This window comes from Myotis yumanensis, unplaced genomic scaffold (genome assembly GCF_028538775.1).
Source record: "Myotis yumanensis isolate MYYU_CA2020_CCGP unplaced genomic scaffold, mMyoYum1.0.hap1 SCAF_9, whole genome shotgun sequence".
Lineage (NCBI taxonomy): Eukaryota > Metazoa > Chordata > Mammalia > Chiroptera > Vespertilionidae > Myotis > Myotis yumanensis.
In genome coordinates this window covers 3977445-3993725 of record NW_027223760.1, presented here as the reverse complement: position 1 = coordinate 3993725, position 16281 = coordinate 3977445, and the positions used below count along the sequence as shown (strand labels likewise).

Sequence of the window (16281 nt, the reverse complement as noted above, 5' to 3'; positions counted from 1 at the left end):
CCAGGGAGGAGTCAGCTGTGCCCTCTGGGTCAGCTGATATGGATGATACTGGGAGGAGGAGGAGGAGGCGGAGACGAAGGGTGGTGTGACATAAGGTCAAACTAGACGGTCTGGAATCCACACAGGTGAGTCTGCGTCCTGTGGAAATATACCAGCATATCCTCTCCCCCAGGTTAAAAGTACATCAGGTCCCTTCCAGGCTCCTGTAAGCAAGTCTGTCCATTTGACAAGGGCTTTAGGTTTAGTTAGATCAGGGTTCCAATGTCTGTACCTCGGGGAATTTCCCTCAGAATTTACTCAGAGTCCTCAGACTTGGCTGAGAGAGTAGCTTCCACTTCTTGCTTTTCTACCATCTGCTGGGCCTCAGTTGTTAACTTCTTCAGCTGACCCCATGTTGGTACCTCAGTCCCTTGCATAGCCTTCCTTTTCTTCTCTTTTCCACTTTTCTGTCATCGGGGCAACTCTAAGTCTTTGGAATGATAGGAAAAGGAGCTTCTCTGGGTCCATTGTGGTGATGCACGTAATGCTCTGGTACCCAAATTGTCTGCACTGCCCCTTCTGGATAGAAAACACAACCTCTTCCCCACATCATTACTAGATCTGGTCTGGTTTGTGTATCCTTCTACCAGGCTGAGTCAGCAGAGGCTATTGTACAGGAGGCCCGATGCCTTTTGGCTGCTGTACAACCCTCTGCATTGTATTTCTTAAAAAATTTAACATATCCAAAGCAGGCATTAAAAAGAAAAACCCCAAATGCTCAGGTTTCAATGAGCTCAGATTTCCTGTAAAGTAGAAGTAATGCACTGTCCATTTACATGCGTATGTTTCTGACCCAAGCTAAGGGCCTGGGAAAAAACTTGGAACAGTCCCAAGTAAATTTGGGAAGCCAGAGCAATGATGAAAACGAAGATTTCTCAGAAATAATTTTAAGTGGGGATAATCCTACCTGGATAGTGCTTTTATGTGGGTTTCTCAGCATGAGTCCCAACCGCACAAAGCACCTTCCAAAACTGGGGTACCCAGTGTCACAAGTATGGCAGTAGGTCCAATAGGTTGGATACGTAGCCCATGTAAATAACAGTGAAAGCAAAGGTCCAGACACTGAGACTTGCCCTTGTGTCCCACGGCTGGAGGAATAAGTGGTTGACCTTTAAGTAGTTTTCCGCTTCTTGGCAGACGGCCGTTCAAATACATCTCGTACCCCAGCTGCCTTTTGTTTAAAGAACTTTGTGTTCTGGGCACTCGCTTGGCCCCATGCTGAATCAGAGGAGGTGGTGTCCTGGTCCACAAGGTGGGTATATTTGGTACGACCAGAGTGCCCAAAATTCTTGACCTGCATGACTTTGGGAAGAATTGTTTTGTTGAAATGATCCTCCAGGGTAGGTGCGCTGAAATCTCTCTTGTATACTTCTTCATCCTCATCCATGAAGAAGGCACCCCGGTGATAATACTTCTGTAAGAACTTGTATTTGCCCTTAACAGCTTTGTTGGTAATAACTTTGCCATTTGCACGAAGCTCAGCTCGCCTCTCTTCCTCAGTCAGGTTTCGCATGCGTTCAATTTCTGCTTTCTCCTTCTCAAGCGCTTCTCGATCTTCTCTGTCCCTCTTAATTCTCTTTAGTTCTCGAACTTTCCATGCCTCATATTCCTCCTCCTCATTTTCATCGTCAGTATTCAGCGCATCCAGTGCAGCCAGGGATCGCTTGTTTTCCTCCAGCTCTTTCTTGGTCTCCTCTTCTACAATCTTGAGTGTATACTTGCGTCTCTCCTCAGCCATGCATTTAGCCTCCTGCTCCAGCTCCTTCTGTTTCAATGCTTCAGCCTCACGTTCTTTAACTGTTACTCGGTCCTTCTTTCGAATGAAGACTGGCTTAAGGCGAGGCTCCATCTCATCTTCACTGTCTGTGTACTCTTCATACTCGGACTCTGATTCTGACTCCTCCCCAGAACGTCCTTCATCTTCCACTTCCATGACTTCCATCTCTTCATTTTTTCTCTCCTGTGCTTGTTGATGCATCATGCCATGGCGCCGCTGTATTTCCTCATCATCAATTTCTTCCTCTTCTTCCTCACTGCCATCTTCTTGTTCCATGCGTCAAGCATCTCCTCCTACTTCTGAGTCACTTTCTCCTACCACTTCAGGTTCCACTATTTTCCGATGTCGAGCCAATCTCTCTTCTACATCTTCACTAATACGGTTCTTCTGCAAACGCCGTAGTCGGGGGTCGCTAGATGAATCCTCCTCCTGTTCCTCAGGCTCTGCTTCTTGTTCTTTGGCTTTCTTAATGAACTAAATTCTTCATCCTCCTCATCTGAGGACTCCATAGGGGCATAGTCTGGCCTCTTTCCCAACACATAACGTTTCACCTTCACTTTCTCCATCGAAATCTCACCTTTCTCATTGTGGACCGGGACAGCCCCGGCTGTGGACTAAATGGGCGGCTGTTTCATGAGTGCGCTGGGGGCCGACATGTTCATGGCAGCGGCAGGACTCCGGGCACTTCCCTGATTCCAAGTAGTAAACAGCTATCAACGGTAGAGCATGAGACTCTTAATCTCAGGGTCGTGGGTTCGTGCCGCACGTTGGGCGCCAATTGTTGGGGTCCAACCCCAGCAGGTCCAGGGGTTCCCAAAGGTGTGGACGGAGTTGGCGAAGAAGGAATGACACGGAGACAGTGTTCAGTTGATCAGCAGTCTAGCCAGGTTCGTGTTTATTTCTGCTGCTACATCTGTATTTATACCAGTTGATCTTAATCCTATCCATTCTTTTCCAAAGGCTGGGGCATTTGTTATCTCCATTCCAGGGAGTAAAGATTATGAAGCTTATGCGTGATTGTTCGTAGTTAAAGCTTAGTTAAGGGGTTTTACTGATAAAAATCCACACCTGGGGAAACAACCTTTCTCGGAGAGGTGACCTTGGTTAAAACACATAGCGCTAAGAAGGGGAGCAAACATATTAAGAACAGTAGGCCATATACACCCTTGAATCATAAGCTATGCAGATGTTTCTTCCCTGCAGCGACTGTGTCAAGCAGCAAGGGTGGTCCGGCTTCCGGTAGTGTATGATATACGTTAGTCAACGTGCATAGAAATACAAACCCAAAAGCAGAGTCTAGTGCGGGGGTGGGCAAACTTTTTGACTCGAGGGCCACAATGGGTTCTTAAACTGGACCGGAGGGCCGGAACAAAAGTATGGATGGAGTGTTTGTGTGAACTAATATCAATTCAAAGTAAACATCATTACATAAAAGGGTACGGTCTTTTTTTTTTTTTTTAGTTTTATTCATTTCAAACGGGCCGGATCTGGCCCGCGGGTTGTAGTTTGCCCACGGCTGGTCTAGTGTAACTGGACTTTGGATGATAATGATGTGTCAACAAAAGCTCATCATTGGTAGCAAGGTACTACAGATGCAGGGTGTTGGTGAGGGGGAGGGGCTGTGCGTGTGTTCTATACATTCAGTTTTGCTGTGAACTAAAACTGCTTTAAAAAAGGATAAGGGATTATTCCGACCAACTTTATGTCAATAAATGAAATGAAATGGACAAATATCTTGAAAGAAATAAATTACCCAACTTCTCTGAAGAAATAGATACCTAAATAGTCGATAGCGATGAAACAAATGGAATTTGTAGTTTAAAAACCTTCCCATGTAGAAAACTCTAGGCACAAGTGGCTTCACTGATGAGTTCTATCAAACACTGGAGGGAAGACTGTCCCAATAATACACAGCCTCTTCTGGAAAACTTCTGAGAAATTTTGACATTGTGAGAAATTTTAAAAGCAATACACCAAAGCTGCTTTAACATTACAAAATCAATCAGTAGTTTGTGACAGTAAAACCGGAGAAAAGGCTTATGATCTTGCAAAAGAAAGCAAGGAAATTTATCAGGATCAAAATAAAGGGTCAATTTATAAAAATTGTATTTTTATATAGTAGCAACACAGAGTTCAAAATGAAAAATAATGGTAATTGCAGGATACAGTAGCATTAAAAATATGAACAGTGAAAGGTATAAAACATTGCTGAGAGAAAATAAAGACAATCTAAATAAATGGAAAGCTATATTCACAGATTAAGAAACTCATATTTGAGGATATTAATTCTTCACAATTTGATCTACAAATTGAATGCTGCCCTCCATCTAATTTTCAAATTTAGCCCTAGCCCTTGAGCTCAGTGGGTAGAGTGCCAGCTCATGGACTGAAGGATCACCATTCTGGTCAAGGGCACGTACCTCCGTTGCAGGCTAGATCCCGGCTGACTATGTGCTGGAGGCAACCAAGCTTGTCTCTCACATCTCACATTGAGGTTTCTCTCTTTGTGTCTCTCCCCCTCCCATCTACTCTCTAAAAATCAATGGAAGAATGCCCTAGGGCAGGGGTGGGCAACCTTTTTGTGAGTGCGTGCCAAAACCAGCAAAATCTCTGACTCAGAATTCTTCTGCGTGCCAACCCTAATTTTTTGAGAACATGTTACACCTACTGAAGAAATAATAAAACTCATTCGAGCACAAAAACACAGTATATGATGATGAAAAATACATTTATTTTTTAATGTATACATGTACACTGATAGTCCGACAGAAATCTTTATGACTCCGTTTGATGCTGTCAGTGGGACTTTTGCTGCTGCATCACTGATGACAGAGATTTTACATCAGGTTTATATTTCGTGACCTTCAGAGATATGCAGGAGCTACTACTTTCATCCGTCAGGCTACTCCTATTAGGAGACTTAACAAAATTCATCACTGAGAACAAAGATTCACAAGTGTATGTGGATGAAAACATAGAGAGTAACACTGTTGCAAAGTTTTTTAAACAGAAAAAATTTTCTGGAATGGCATTCCAAGTCCTCAATAGTTCGTTTTCAACACTTCTCTCTGGTACTCTAATTGTTTTTTTTCAATGTTTTCCAAGTCAACTCTAAGGTCAATAAATTTCTGCTTCCAAATTGAGCTACTCTGAAATCAATCAACTGCATTTCAAAACCAGCCATGTCTATCCATGAAAACATTTGTAAGTTTAGTTCCTCCAGTTTCATGCCGTCTGGAAACCTCATGAATTTTGCTGTCTCTTCCAGTTCTCTGAATTTCGCAAATCTTGAGAAGAACTCAATAGTTGACTTGAGGATGTTTAAAAACAGCTTTTGAAGGCTTTGACAGTCTGTTCTGTCATCTTTTGGGAGGTCTTCGATGTGCCACTTGAGGTTTGGGAAATATCTAAATCTCTCACCATCCACATCCCTCTTAAAGACTTCCAGTTTCTTTTCAAAAGCCTTTATGTAACCAAACATAACATCAAGTGTCTTGCCAGTTCCTTGTAATTTAACATTTAAGTCATTCAAATGTTCACAAAAATTGTAAATGGAAGATTATAAGAGAGGGTTTCGCGTGCCAGCAAAGGTTACTGGCGTGCCATGTTTGGCACGGGTGCCAGGGGTTGCCCACCCCTGCCCTAGGGTGAGGATTAACATCCTATGGAAATGCATACAACTAAGTGGCCAAAATAATTTTGAAAAGAATAAAGTAGGAGGACTTGCACAAATTCCAAACTGACTGATAATGGCTTATCAATAATGAATATATTTGTGGAACAGAAACAACCCCACACACATGGGCAACCAACTACAGTAAAGGAGCCAACACTGGGGAAAGAAAACCAAATAACCAATGGCACTGGGAGAAGGACACCTCCATTTGCCTTCCTGGGACAAAACATGAAAAGTTGTATCACATGCAGAAATTACTTCAAACTGAAACTATAAGTGAAGTGCACCTTCCTGTCTTGAGGGTTGGCAACAGTTCCTTTTCTTTTTTTAGGTTTTAAAGATAATATTTATTTTTTAAAAGTTAGTGTGTCCCCACATGAGCAGACAGAAACATAAAAAGCAAAGAACAAAGTCATTCATAACCACAAGCAGTTTCCAGTCTGACGTGTCCTTCTAGGTCCCCTATGTATCTACACAACTACGCTTCCACTTGTATGTACTCACGGTTGTGAGTTATGCATCATGCTTTTTCACACAGGATGAATATTTGCCATTACAAAGTCCCAAAGCTGTAGGAGTATTTTGATAACCAAGAATGCCAGTATATCAACATATGTGTAACTCCATCTCTTGGAAAAAAATCTGTATTATTACCAGTACACCTGGGACATTGCACCAACTCAGTCTGGAAGAAGAAAATGTAATCCTGTCTTTCTTAGCGACAAACATTTCATAAAAGGACAAAAATAGCCAACAGGCGTCTAGATAAAGCTATTGGAAGAGTTAGAATTGAAATACTGCATCCCCGCCCTAGCCGGTTTGGCTTAGTGGATAGGGCATCTACCTGCAGACCAAAGGGTCCTGGGTTCGATTCCGGTAAAGGGCATTGTAGCTCAGTTGCAGGCTCCTCCCCGGCCCAGACCCTGGTTGGGGCTTGTGCAACCAATCGATGTGTTTCTCTCACATCGATGTTTCTGTCTTGCCCTCTTTCACTCTCCCTAAAAATCAATGGAAAAATATCTTGGATGAGGATTAACCAATAGATGCATAAATAAAATACTGCATTCCCTTAATGTTCAATTAAAAACGAGACAGAAAGCCTCAGAATACAGAAAGTATAATGCAGATGTGAGAATTTGTACGATTTATATTGTTGAAGTATCAGCAAGGAGGCGAGTTTGCACTGAAGTCTTTACCAACATGTCCACAGCACAGCCGAAGAAGATGCACACTGTGAACAGGGACACGTCCCCTCCCTCTGCCTGCTGCTGCCCCAGCCCAGCGAACAAGTGCTGACGTCCGTTTCTGAGACGGCTGAACAGTTCCCTGACCAAGATTAGGCAGAGATTTCTTAACTCGTGAATAAGTACTAGTCATGGAGGGGAAACCAAAAAAGAGGATGGTGATCTTGCTAATTGATACAGAACAGTTCAGGGAGGCACAGTGGCTAGAATTGGCAGCCCGGCGTGGAGGAGAGGGAGCTCGCAGAGGAAGGTCTGTAAATGTGTGCATCATGCTGCCCACAGGCGACATGTGGCTCTGCAAGGCGGGCCAAGGACGAGCTCCAAGGAAAGAAGTCCTGGGAAGCTCTAAATGGAACCCCTTCCCGAGGTCACATTTCAGCTCTCACCAGCCAAGTGGAGACACTGAAGACCCAGGGCATCAGGAAGCTGCCCTGAAGGGCCTCACCTCATCGGTGAGCTAAGTTAGACTCATCCTAAAAATGCTTAAAGGACAAGCTTCTGGTGAAGACCTGAGAGGGTAGGTGGGGGCTTGGAGGAGGGGGGGGGCAATGGGGAGAAAATGGGAGAGATCTGTAATACTATCAGCAATAAAAAATATATATATAAAAAAATAGCCCTGGCTGGTTTGGCTCAGTGGATAGAGCGTTGACCAGTGGACTAAAGGGTCCCAGGTTCAATTCCGGCCAAGGGCACATGCCTGGGTTGCGGGCTTGATCCCCAGTGGGGGACCTGCTGGAGGCAGCCAATCAATGATTCTCATCATTGGTGTTTCTCTCTCTCTCCCTCTCCCTTTCTCTCTGAAATAAATAAAGATGTTTAAAAATAAATAAAATAATAAAGGCAAGATTCAAAAGGCGGACCAATTCTCCAGTAACTTAACTGCCACCAGAATAAAATCTTTTTTTTTTTTAAGTCCACACCCAAGGATATTTTTTCCATTGCCTTTTAGAGAGAGTGGAAGGGAAGGAGGGAGGAAGAGCGAAACATCGCTAAAGCCGGTCTGGCTCAGTGGATAGAGCGTCGGCCTGCGGACTGAAGGGTCCCGGGTTCGATTCCGGTCAGGGGCATGTGCCTGGGTTGCGGGCACATCCCCAGTGGGAGATGTGCAGGAGGCAGCTGATCGATGTCTCTCTCTCATCGATGTTTCTGGCTCTCTATCTCTCTCCCTTCCTCTCTGTGGAAAATCAATAAAATATATTTAAAAAAAAAAAAAAAAAAAGAAGCGACGTGCTTTCTCGGCCCAGTGGTTGGAGCCCCAGAAAGCATCTTCTGACGTGAGACCCAAATCTGCAGGCAGGGAGAACACCTCAACCAGCTGGGGCAGCCGGCCGGAGCGGTGGCCGCAGTGGAGCTGCGGGGGGCATCTTCTCCGAGCAGCCGTCTGGCCTGCAGAGCTGCTGTGTCCGCCTGAGGGCAACCTGACGAGGCCCTGGGGGTGGGGTGGGATGGAGGGGAGTAGGAGCTCTTCTGTCTTCCTACCAAGTAGCAGGTGGGTTCCATTTCAGAAGATTAAGGAAGTTGTTAAGAAACCTTCTGGAACCACAGGTGAGGACTGTGCTGATCACGGTGCCGTGCGTCTCCAGCAGCAGCGCCAGCGCCAGGATGAGGTCCCGGGGCCTCGTGCTCGTCCGTCATCCACAAGCAGGAGCCATGTCGGGCCCCTCCCATCTGGATGGGAACCATCTTGCTTTGTTGCTTAATAATTACCGTTCCCTTAGGCAGGTGGCTAAGAACCGTCAGCTTTGCTCGATGATGGCTCCTGTGTTGGGAACCTGTGGGGAGTGCCGATGGTCCCCTTGCAAAGTGTCGGCAACACTGAAATGGAAGGCGAGGTCTCCTCTGCTCACTGAGACTGCACAGCCCTCCCCCGCAGGGCCCGGGACAGGACGGAAGGGAACAGACCCCGGGGAGAGACTGCCTGCACTGCCTGCGCAGCTGCCAGGGGCCGGGGACTGCCACTGCCTTTATCGCAGCGACAAGGAGCGTGTCCTCGGTGCAGGGGCCTGTGGTGCTGGGAGTGCGCCTGCTCCTCGCAGGCTCCGTGTGGCTTCTGGGCCTTTGCCAAGCTGAACACGGGATTTGTTTTAGGGTGGTGGTGTCTGAGGCTAAATGTTCTCGCTTCGTGACTGCACACCTGGGCTTCCTGGAAGAGGGGAGCGTTAGAAGTTGTATTTCAGATCATTATTTTTGGATTAAACAGATGAGGCAAGCAGGAGGGCGGAGGTTGTAATTGGGAAGAGTTGATGGAGCGTCGATTGACAGAGCAGCTCAGCTGCCCAACTCTCCATGGCCCCTCACTCTGCTTCCGCCAGGGACGGAGCCATCGGCGCCTACAGGCTTCCCGCTGCCTTAGACGTCCGGAATCCCTGTGACGTGGCCCTTGCTTTTCTCTCATCTCCTCTCCTCCTGCCACTGTGTTCCAGCCTCACTTGACTCCAGTCCTCAAACCCCAGCCTCTTGCACGTGCAGGGAAGACCTTGCCTTCGTCCCTGCGCTGGCTGTCTCCATGCCACAGGGCTCAGCTTCAGGATCACCTCAGGGAGCCTCTCCTGCTGCCCAGCTCACCAGATTCTGCCTTAAAAATTTCCTGCTTTTCTCTGTCGTCTCCACCAGAGTACGAACTCAGTGAAACCAAGGGCCACAGCTGTCTCATTTGTCACTCGCTGGAGCCTTTCAGGCATTTAAGAAACATGTGGAGTACGTGGTCAAAGAATAAACGCAACCACTGTGATGTCTGAGGTGGGACGGACAGGCTTGCTACTCATCCGTCTACCTCTGGGATCCACTGCAGGGGTAGAGGCACGAGGCTGCCCTGCAAAGAACCATCTACCCCTGATACTCGCCTGCATTCCATGCTTCCTCTCTCCCTGTGACAGGGAGCTCCGATTCGTAGACCTGATGGCCAGAATGAGCTTCCATCCTTGGTATGGAACAAGGAGTCGGCATCCACTCGCAGACAGCAGATCCCAGGCTCCGCAATGGCTCACAGACATTTCCTTCCTTACGTGTCTCCTTGTTCAAGACCAAGTCTGAGGCTGAAGAAGAAAAGACTACAGTGACGACAGCTTAAAACCTGCAGACTGTGAATCTGGCAATTTCAAATGTCTTAGAAGTTTCAAAAAAATTCGTCAGACGATATTTGCTTTGAGACTTTTTATAAAACCACACAATACGAAGGCTTGTTCCTTTCGGGTATTCATGAAGCACAAGCTAAAAGTCTACTGTAGAAATCAAGATGGTGGCACTGTGCTCGCCTCCCAGGGTCACATCGAAATTACAACTAAATCACTGAACCATTATTGAAAACCACCTGGAGACTAGCTGAACAGAAGTCCAATAACTAAGGATATAAAGAAGCCACATCAACAACGGTAGAGGGGCTGAGATGTAGAACAGGCAGACCCCACACCCATGTGTGGTGGTTAAAAATCAGGAGGGGTATCTCAGCTGCGGAGCGATGGGTCCCAGCCCAGCATTCCAGTGCTGGGAAGGAAGGCCCCAATAACATCTGGCTGTGAAAAGCAGCAGAGACTGTCCCAGAAAGACAGTGGGTGGCTAGAGGCGTAGGTGCTGCAGGTCTTAAGGGGGCCATGCATAGACTCGCTCGCTCTTCACTTTGGGCAGCAGCTCCAAGTGTCAGGGACATGTGGGGAGGAAATAAGTTGACTAACTTAAGGGCAAGGGCAAGGGCTGGAGGGGCAGCAATCAGGGCAGCTCTCTCAGAAACGAAAGTGCTGGCCAGTGCCATTGCTCCCTTGTGGAGCTTCCCTCCCATTCCACCGGCTGGGCACAGGTGGGTACCAAGCCTGAGTCTCCATCAACCTGGCTAACACCACTCGATACCCTGCCCCACCCAACTCACCACTCAGCCAGAACCTCTTCCAGCAACTTTTCCACACAAGTGGCAGCCTCTGCCTGCTTTCCTAAAGTCTCAGAGATCACAAACTCTAACAGGTAGCAGCTGGCCTCAGTGTCCTAGACCTCTTGTTAAGCAGCCCAAGCCCAGTACTGGCAGCAACCAATTGCAGATCATGTGGGGTTTATTCCTAGATTAGTTCAGTTTCTGCCAATCAATTAATGTGATTCACCACATAAACAGAATGAAGCATAAAAATCATATACTCATCAACACAGAAAAAGCATTTGACAAAATCTAGCATTCATTAATGATAAAAACTCTCAACAAATTGGGAATAGTGGAAACATGCCTCAACATAATGAAGGCCATATGACAAACCCATAGCTAACATACCCAACAGTGAAAAGCTGAATTCCTTTTCCTAGGAACAAGACAAGGTTGTCCACTTTCACCACTTTTATTTAACAGTAGAGGCCTGGTGCACAACTTCGTGCACAGGTGTGGTCCCTCAGCCTGGCCGGCGATTGGGGCCTATTAGGGCAGGCTGACTGGGGGAAGGGACTGCGGGAAGTTGGCTGTGGGAGTGAGCTGCTCCCTGGTGGTCAGTGCATGTCATAGCTACCAGCCAGTTGCCTGGTCTTAATGGTCACTTAGGCTTTTAAATATAATAGAGGCCCAGTGCACGAAATTCATGCAGGGTAGGCCTGGCTGGCAATCAGGGTTGATAGGGGCCTTCCGTTGTTCCGTGCTGCCCCCTGTTGGTCAGCACACATCATAGCAAGGGGTTGAACTCCCAAGAGGGCAATTTGCATATTAGCCTTTTATTATATAGGACAGATGGTATTGAAAATCGTAGCCACAGCAATCAGACAAGAAAAAGAAATAAAGAGCATCCAAATTGGAGAGGAGGAAGTAAAACTGTCAATATCTGCAGATGACATACTGTAGAGAACCCTAAAGATTCCACCAAAAAGTTTTTAGAATAAAACGATTACCAACTCACGCAACTCAAAAAACCAATATATCCCAAGAAACTAGAAACACCAATCAGAAAGGATATATGCACTCCTATGTTCATAGCAGCACAATTTACAATAGCTAAGATTTGGAAACAGCCTAAGTGCCCATCAGCAGATGAGTGGATTAAAAAACTGTGGTACACAATGGAATACTACACTGCTGTAAGAAGGAAGGATCTTCTACCATTTGCAACAGCATGGATGTACCTGGAGAGCATTATGCTAAGTGAAATAAGCCAGTCAGAGAAAGATAAATATCACATGATATCACTCATTTGTGGAATATAATAAACAACATAAACTGACGAACAAAACAGATCCAGAGACAGAGAAGCATTGATCAGACTGTTAAACCTCAGAGGGAAGGCAGGGGAGGGTGGGAGTAAGGGGGAGAGATCAACCAAAGGACTTGTATGCATGCATATGAGCATAAACAATGGACACAGGGGAGTGAGGGCATGGGCAGGGGGTGGGGCCGGGGGGCAATAGGAGAATAAGAACACATGTAATACCTTAATAAAGAAAAAAGGCAACCCAGCCAGTGTGGTTCAGTAGTTGAACATCTACCTCTGAACCGGGCAGTCACGATTCGATTCCAGGTTGGGGCACATGCCTGAGTTGTAGGCTTGATACCCAGTGGGGATCAGTGATCCTCATCATTAGTATTTCTCTCTCTCCCTTCCTCTTTGAAATCAATAAAATAAATATTTTTAAAAGGACAAAGGAATTGAAAAGACATTTCTCCCAAGAGGGCAAACAGATGGACAACAGAAATGAAAAGATGCTCAGTATCACTAATTATCAGGGAAACGCAAATTAAAACCACACTGAGATATCACCCCAGACCTGTCAGAATGTCATCAATAAATCAACAAACAGCAAGTACTTGTGAGGAAGTGGAGAAAAGGGACCCTCGTGCACTGCTGGTGGGATTGCAAACTGGTGCAGCCACTGAAGAACGGTGTGGAGGTTTCTCAAAATAGAGAACTGCTCTATGACCCAGCAATTTGACTTCTGGGTATTTATCTGAAGAAATCCAAAACACTAATTCAAAAAAATACATGCATCCCTTTGTTCATTGCGTTGATATTTACAATAGCCAAGATAGGAAACAGCACAAGTGTCTATCAATAGACAATTGGATAAAAAAGATGTGGTACATATGTACAATGGAAAATTACTTGGCCATAAAAAGGATTTAAATCTCAGCATATTTGACAACCTGGATGGACCTAGAAGGTAATATACTAAATGAGATAAGTCAAACACAGAAAGGCAAATTCCATATGATGTCACTTATACACGGAATCTAAGAAACAAAGTAAGCAAACAAAAACAAACTCATAGACACAAAGCACAAACTGATGGTTGCCAGATGGCAGGGGGGTTTGGAGGGTGGATGAAAAGGTGAAGGGATTAAGAAGTACACATTGCCAGCTATAAAAACAGTCACGGGAATACAAATTACAGCATAGCAAAAATAGTCATTAATGTTGCAATAACTATGAATGGTCTGACTGGAACTAGACATATCAGGATGATCATTGTAATATATGATCACTATGCTATGCATGTGAAATTAATATTGCATATATCAACTATTTGAAAATGTAAAAAACAATTTAAAACATTTCACATTGCACATAGAATTTTACTTGAGGTAGAAAAAATACATAAAAGGCTTCAGGTTTCTTCACAAATTGTGATAAACCTCTCTACTAAGTAAAAAAAAAATCCTTTGGGGGGATTCTGAGCAATTTTAATTCTTAGTAACCTCCTTAAGTGTTAAATACATTCAGTATTATAGAAATAAAGCATCTACCACATAGAATAAATCTAGGAGAGCAATTGAACAGTTAAACAAAAATAGACTAGCTCTGGCCAGTTTGGCTCAGTGGTTGGAGTGTTGGCCTGCAGATCTCAAGGTTGTGGTTTGATTCCTAGTCAGGGCACATGCTCGAGTTGCAGGCTTAGTCCCCAGTGTGGGGCATGCAGGAGGCAGCTGATCCATGTTTCTCACATCGATGTTTCTCTCTCTCCCTTCTAAGTCAATTAAAAATCTTAGGAAAAAAAGGACTTCATACCAGGGAGTAAGGCACCATGAATGTTTTTAATTAGGCCTAAACTAAAGCGAAACTGAAGTTCCCTTTATTCAACTGCAAGGAAGACAGTCTCTATTTGCAATGAGTTAAGAACTTGTGTCTAAACTTTGAGAACTGAGTTCATTATGTCAACATGGCGGTAATTCTGACATGTGGATCAGACCACCGGTGAATTTCAAGCAAGCATCAATTTCAGAGCTCAAGCCAGAACAGGAGAGGGGTTAACAGAGACTCAGGTGGTTTTTAGAGATGTAAAATATTTTATTTGTAAATGGTGATCTTCTAAATCTGTGTCCACAAATTCCAAAACCCATAACACTCTGTATACTTCAAAAAATTCAATTTTTCCAACATTAGATACTATTATACAGAACCAAAAACAAAACAAAAACCGGTAGGACAAATACTGGTAGGATGTCAGAATATTGTACAAGAGAAGAAAAATATTCAAGAAACAAATTTCATACAGCTATTTATCAAGAGAAAAATATATACAATTGATTTATTCTGTAAGATAAAAATACATCATGCCATATACATTACAAGTTCAGAACTGCATCACTGAATATACCAACAGCTTACAGTCCACTGGAATTGTGCACACAAAACTTCATTTTATGCTCAGCCTGTGAAGTGTCAGTACCAGAATTTTAAGTACAAAATAAAAAGCTAACCCGGTTCAAAATGCTGATTAAATTCCTACGAGCAAACACAAAACAGTGTTTTTATTAAAGAAATGTAAACAAACAGATCATACAAACACATTTATAATCACATCTTCCAAACCCTTTGCCGGAGTCCTGCCGCCCATGATCACATCTCCTTTTTTTTTTCCTTTTTCAAATTTTTGTGTTAAATAGAAGGCTAGAGTTAGATCAGAGTTCCTGCTACATGATCCTAGTACGTTTAAATGATTCTTTGTGGCTTGAAACAGAGTTCTAATCAAAACTACTTTTGCTGAAGAAAAGTCAGCCTCTATGTGGGTGTCTTTTTAAGCAGTTATTCACAGTTATCACAAATTGTAAGCACAAAAAAACCTGACTGAAGAAGTAGGGATGCAACAATATAATATGAAAAATTTAGTTTAAATTACCAAAACAGCTATAAAAGTTGTAGTCATGGCATACACTCTGTTCTATCAGAAGGTGTATAAAACATTAAGTACTAATTGACCGTGGTTTCCAAAAAACTCCAAACACTCTAGGTTGAAATTTTGGTTATTACATAATTATAATGGCATATTTATAACACAAAATTATATTGTAACATCCCTATGAACATTTTATAAGCACCCGAGCTGCTGCAGAGCCTGGTAGCATTTGGTCAATAACTATTTTTATACTGTATTTTTTTCTCAAAATATTTACATATTTGTACAAAGTAACAGGGTCTGTTAGTTCTGCAGGTAACAGCAGCAGCTTGGCTTTCTTCTAACTTTTATTTAAAAATAGCTTCATTCACTTATTCAATAATAAATACAAAAAGTTTCTCTTATTTTACAGAAATCAAAAACTACAATAAACTGACTCATGGAATCAAGTATTTAAATGTATTTTAGTGCAAGTTATTATCCCTTAGCTCTATCCCTAAGGAAGTCATTTCAGTACATTCCTTGTTCAGTGGTGTCTACTTTATTTAAAAAACTTTAAATTAGAGGGCCTGCCCCTTTTTCAATAAGGCCGTGGCCAGCACTTTGGACATGTCCCTTCGCTGGTGATTTCAGTCTTACATTCATAGGAAGGCCCTTGCCCTGGGGCAGGGCAGCCATCGGCTCTGTGCCCCAGTAAAAGTTTCTCCTTAGTGAGACTAAAACAACAAAACAAACAACACCCACCCACAAGAAGAAAAAAGAAGGAAAGAAAAAGAAAAAAGTGCTGGACCATCTGTAATTCTGTAACCTCAGCCACTGGAGGAGCGTTGCCGAGTCCGCCTTCCCTGGGAAGGACTGAGGAAATCAGACTCCCAGAAGCTAGATTTCAGTCATAAACAGAAAATAAAAATATCTCTCTGCTGCCAAATCCAAACGGTGTGTTGAATCGCTTCTTCCTAGGGACAAGCGCAAGGAATGCATTCAGTTCATCCACTTCCGGCAGTTCACAGCTCCACAGTGACAGGGGATCTTGTGCTGGTCGTCTTCGAAGTCAAACTTATAGTCGTAGCACAGCTGCCCACGGCAAAGACAGAGTCAGAGGGGCCGGGAAGGAAGGAGAATGGGCCCCTCCCTCCATCTGCCCAGGGCTCGCAAACAACAAGCCACAGGAAGACCCGCCTTGTTGAGGTTCTGTGGGGCCTGGGAGGGGTGATGGGGGAACCTCTTGAAGAAGTAAACAAGCCAGGCCCTCGCCAGTGTGGCTCAGTGGTAGAGCCCTCGGACTGCAGGGTCTCAGGTTCAATTCCAGTCAAGGGCATGTACTTTTGTTGCAGGCTCCATCCCCAACTCTGGGAGGCAACCAATGGATGTCTCGCTCTCCCATTGAGGTTTCTCTCTCTCTCAATGGAAAAATATCCTTGGGTGAGGATTAACAACAAAAACAAACAATAAAAGAAACAAGCCTGGCTGTTTAC

General features: G+C 44.4%; 1 protein-coding gene and 1 pseudogene across 15 annotated transcripts in view; both read right to left on the bottom strand.

The window, feature by feature from the left end:
- Positions 1-808: 808 nt before the first annotated feature.
- On the bottom strand, positions 809-2542 carry LOC139016060 (microfibrillar-associated protein 1 pseudogene; annotated as a pseudogene).
- Positions 2543-13956: 11414 nt separating this feature from the next.
- KMT2C (lysine methyltransferase 2C) overlaps positions 13957-16281 on the bottom strand; it is a 255758-nt gene continuing 253433 nt past the window's right edge. For all 15 annotated transcript variants that reach the window (XM_070423607.1, XM_070423606.1, XM_070423611.1 and 12 more), the window contains one exon: positions 13957-15880. In XM_070423607.1, the coding sequence (XP_070279708.1) occupies positions 15788-15880 (93 nt within the window). In that variant the 3' untranslated portion in view covers positions 13957-15787. The remainder of the gene's footprint in view (positions 15881-16281) is intronic.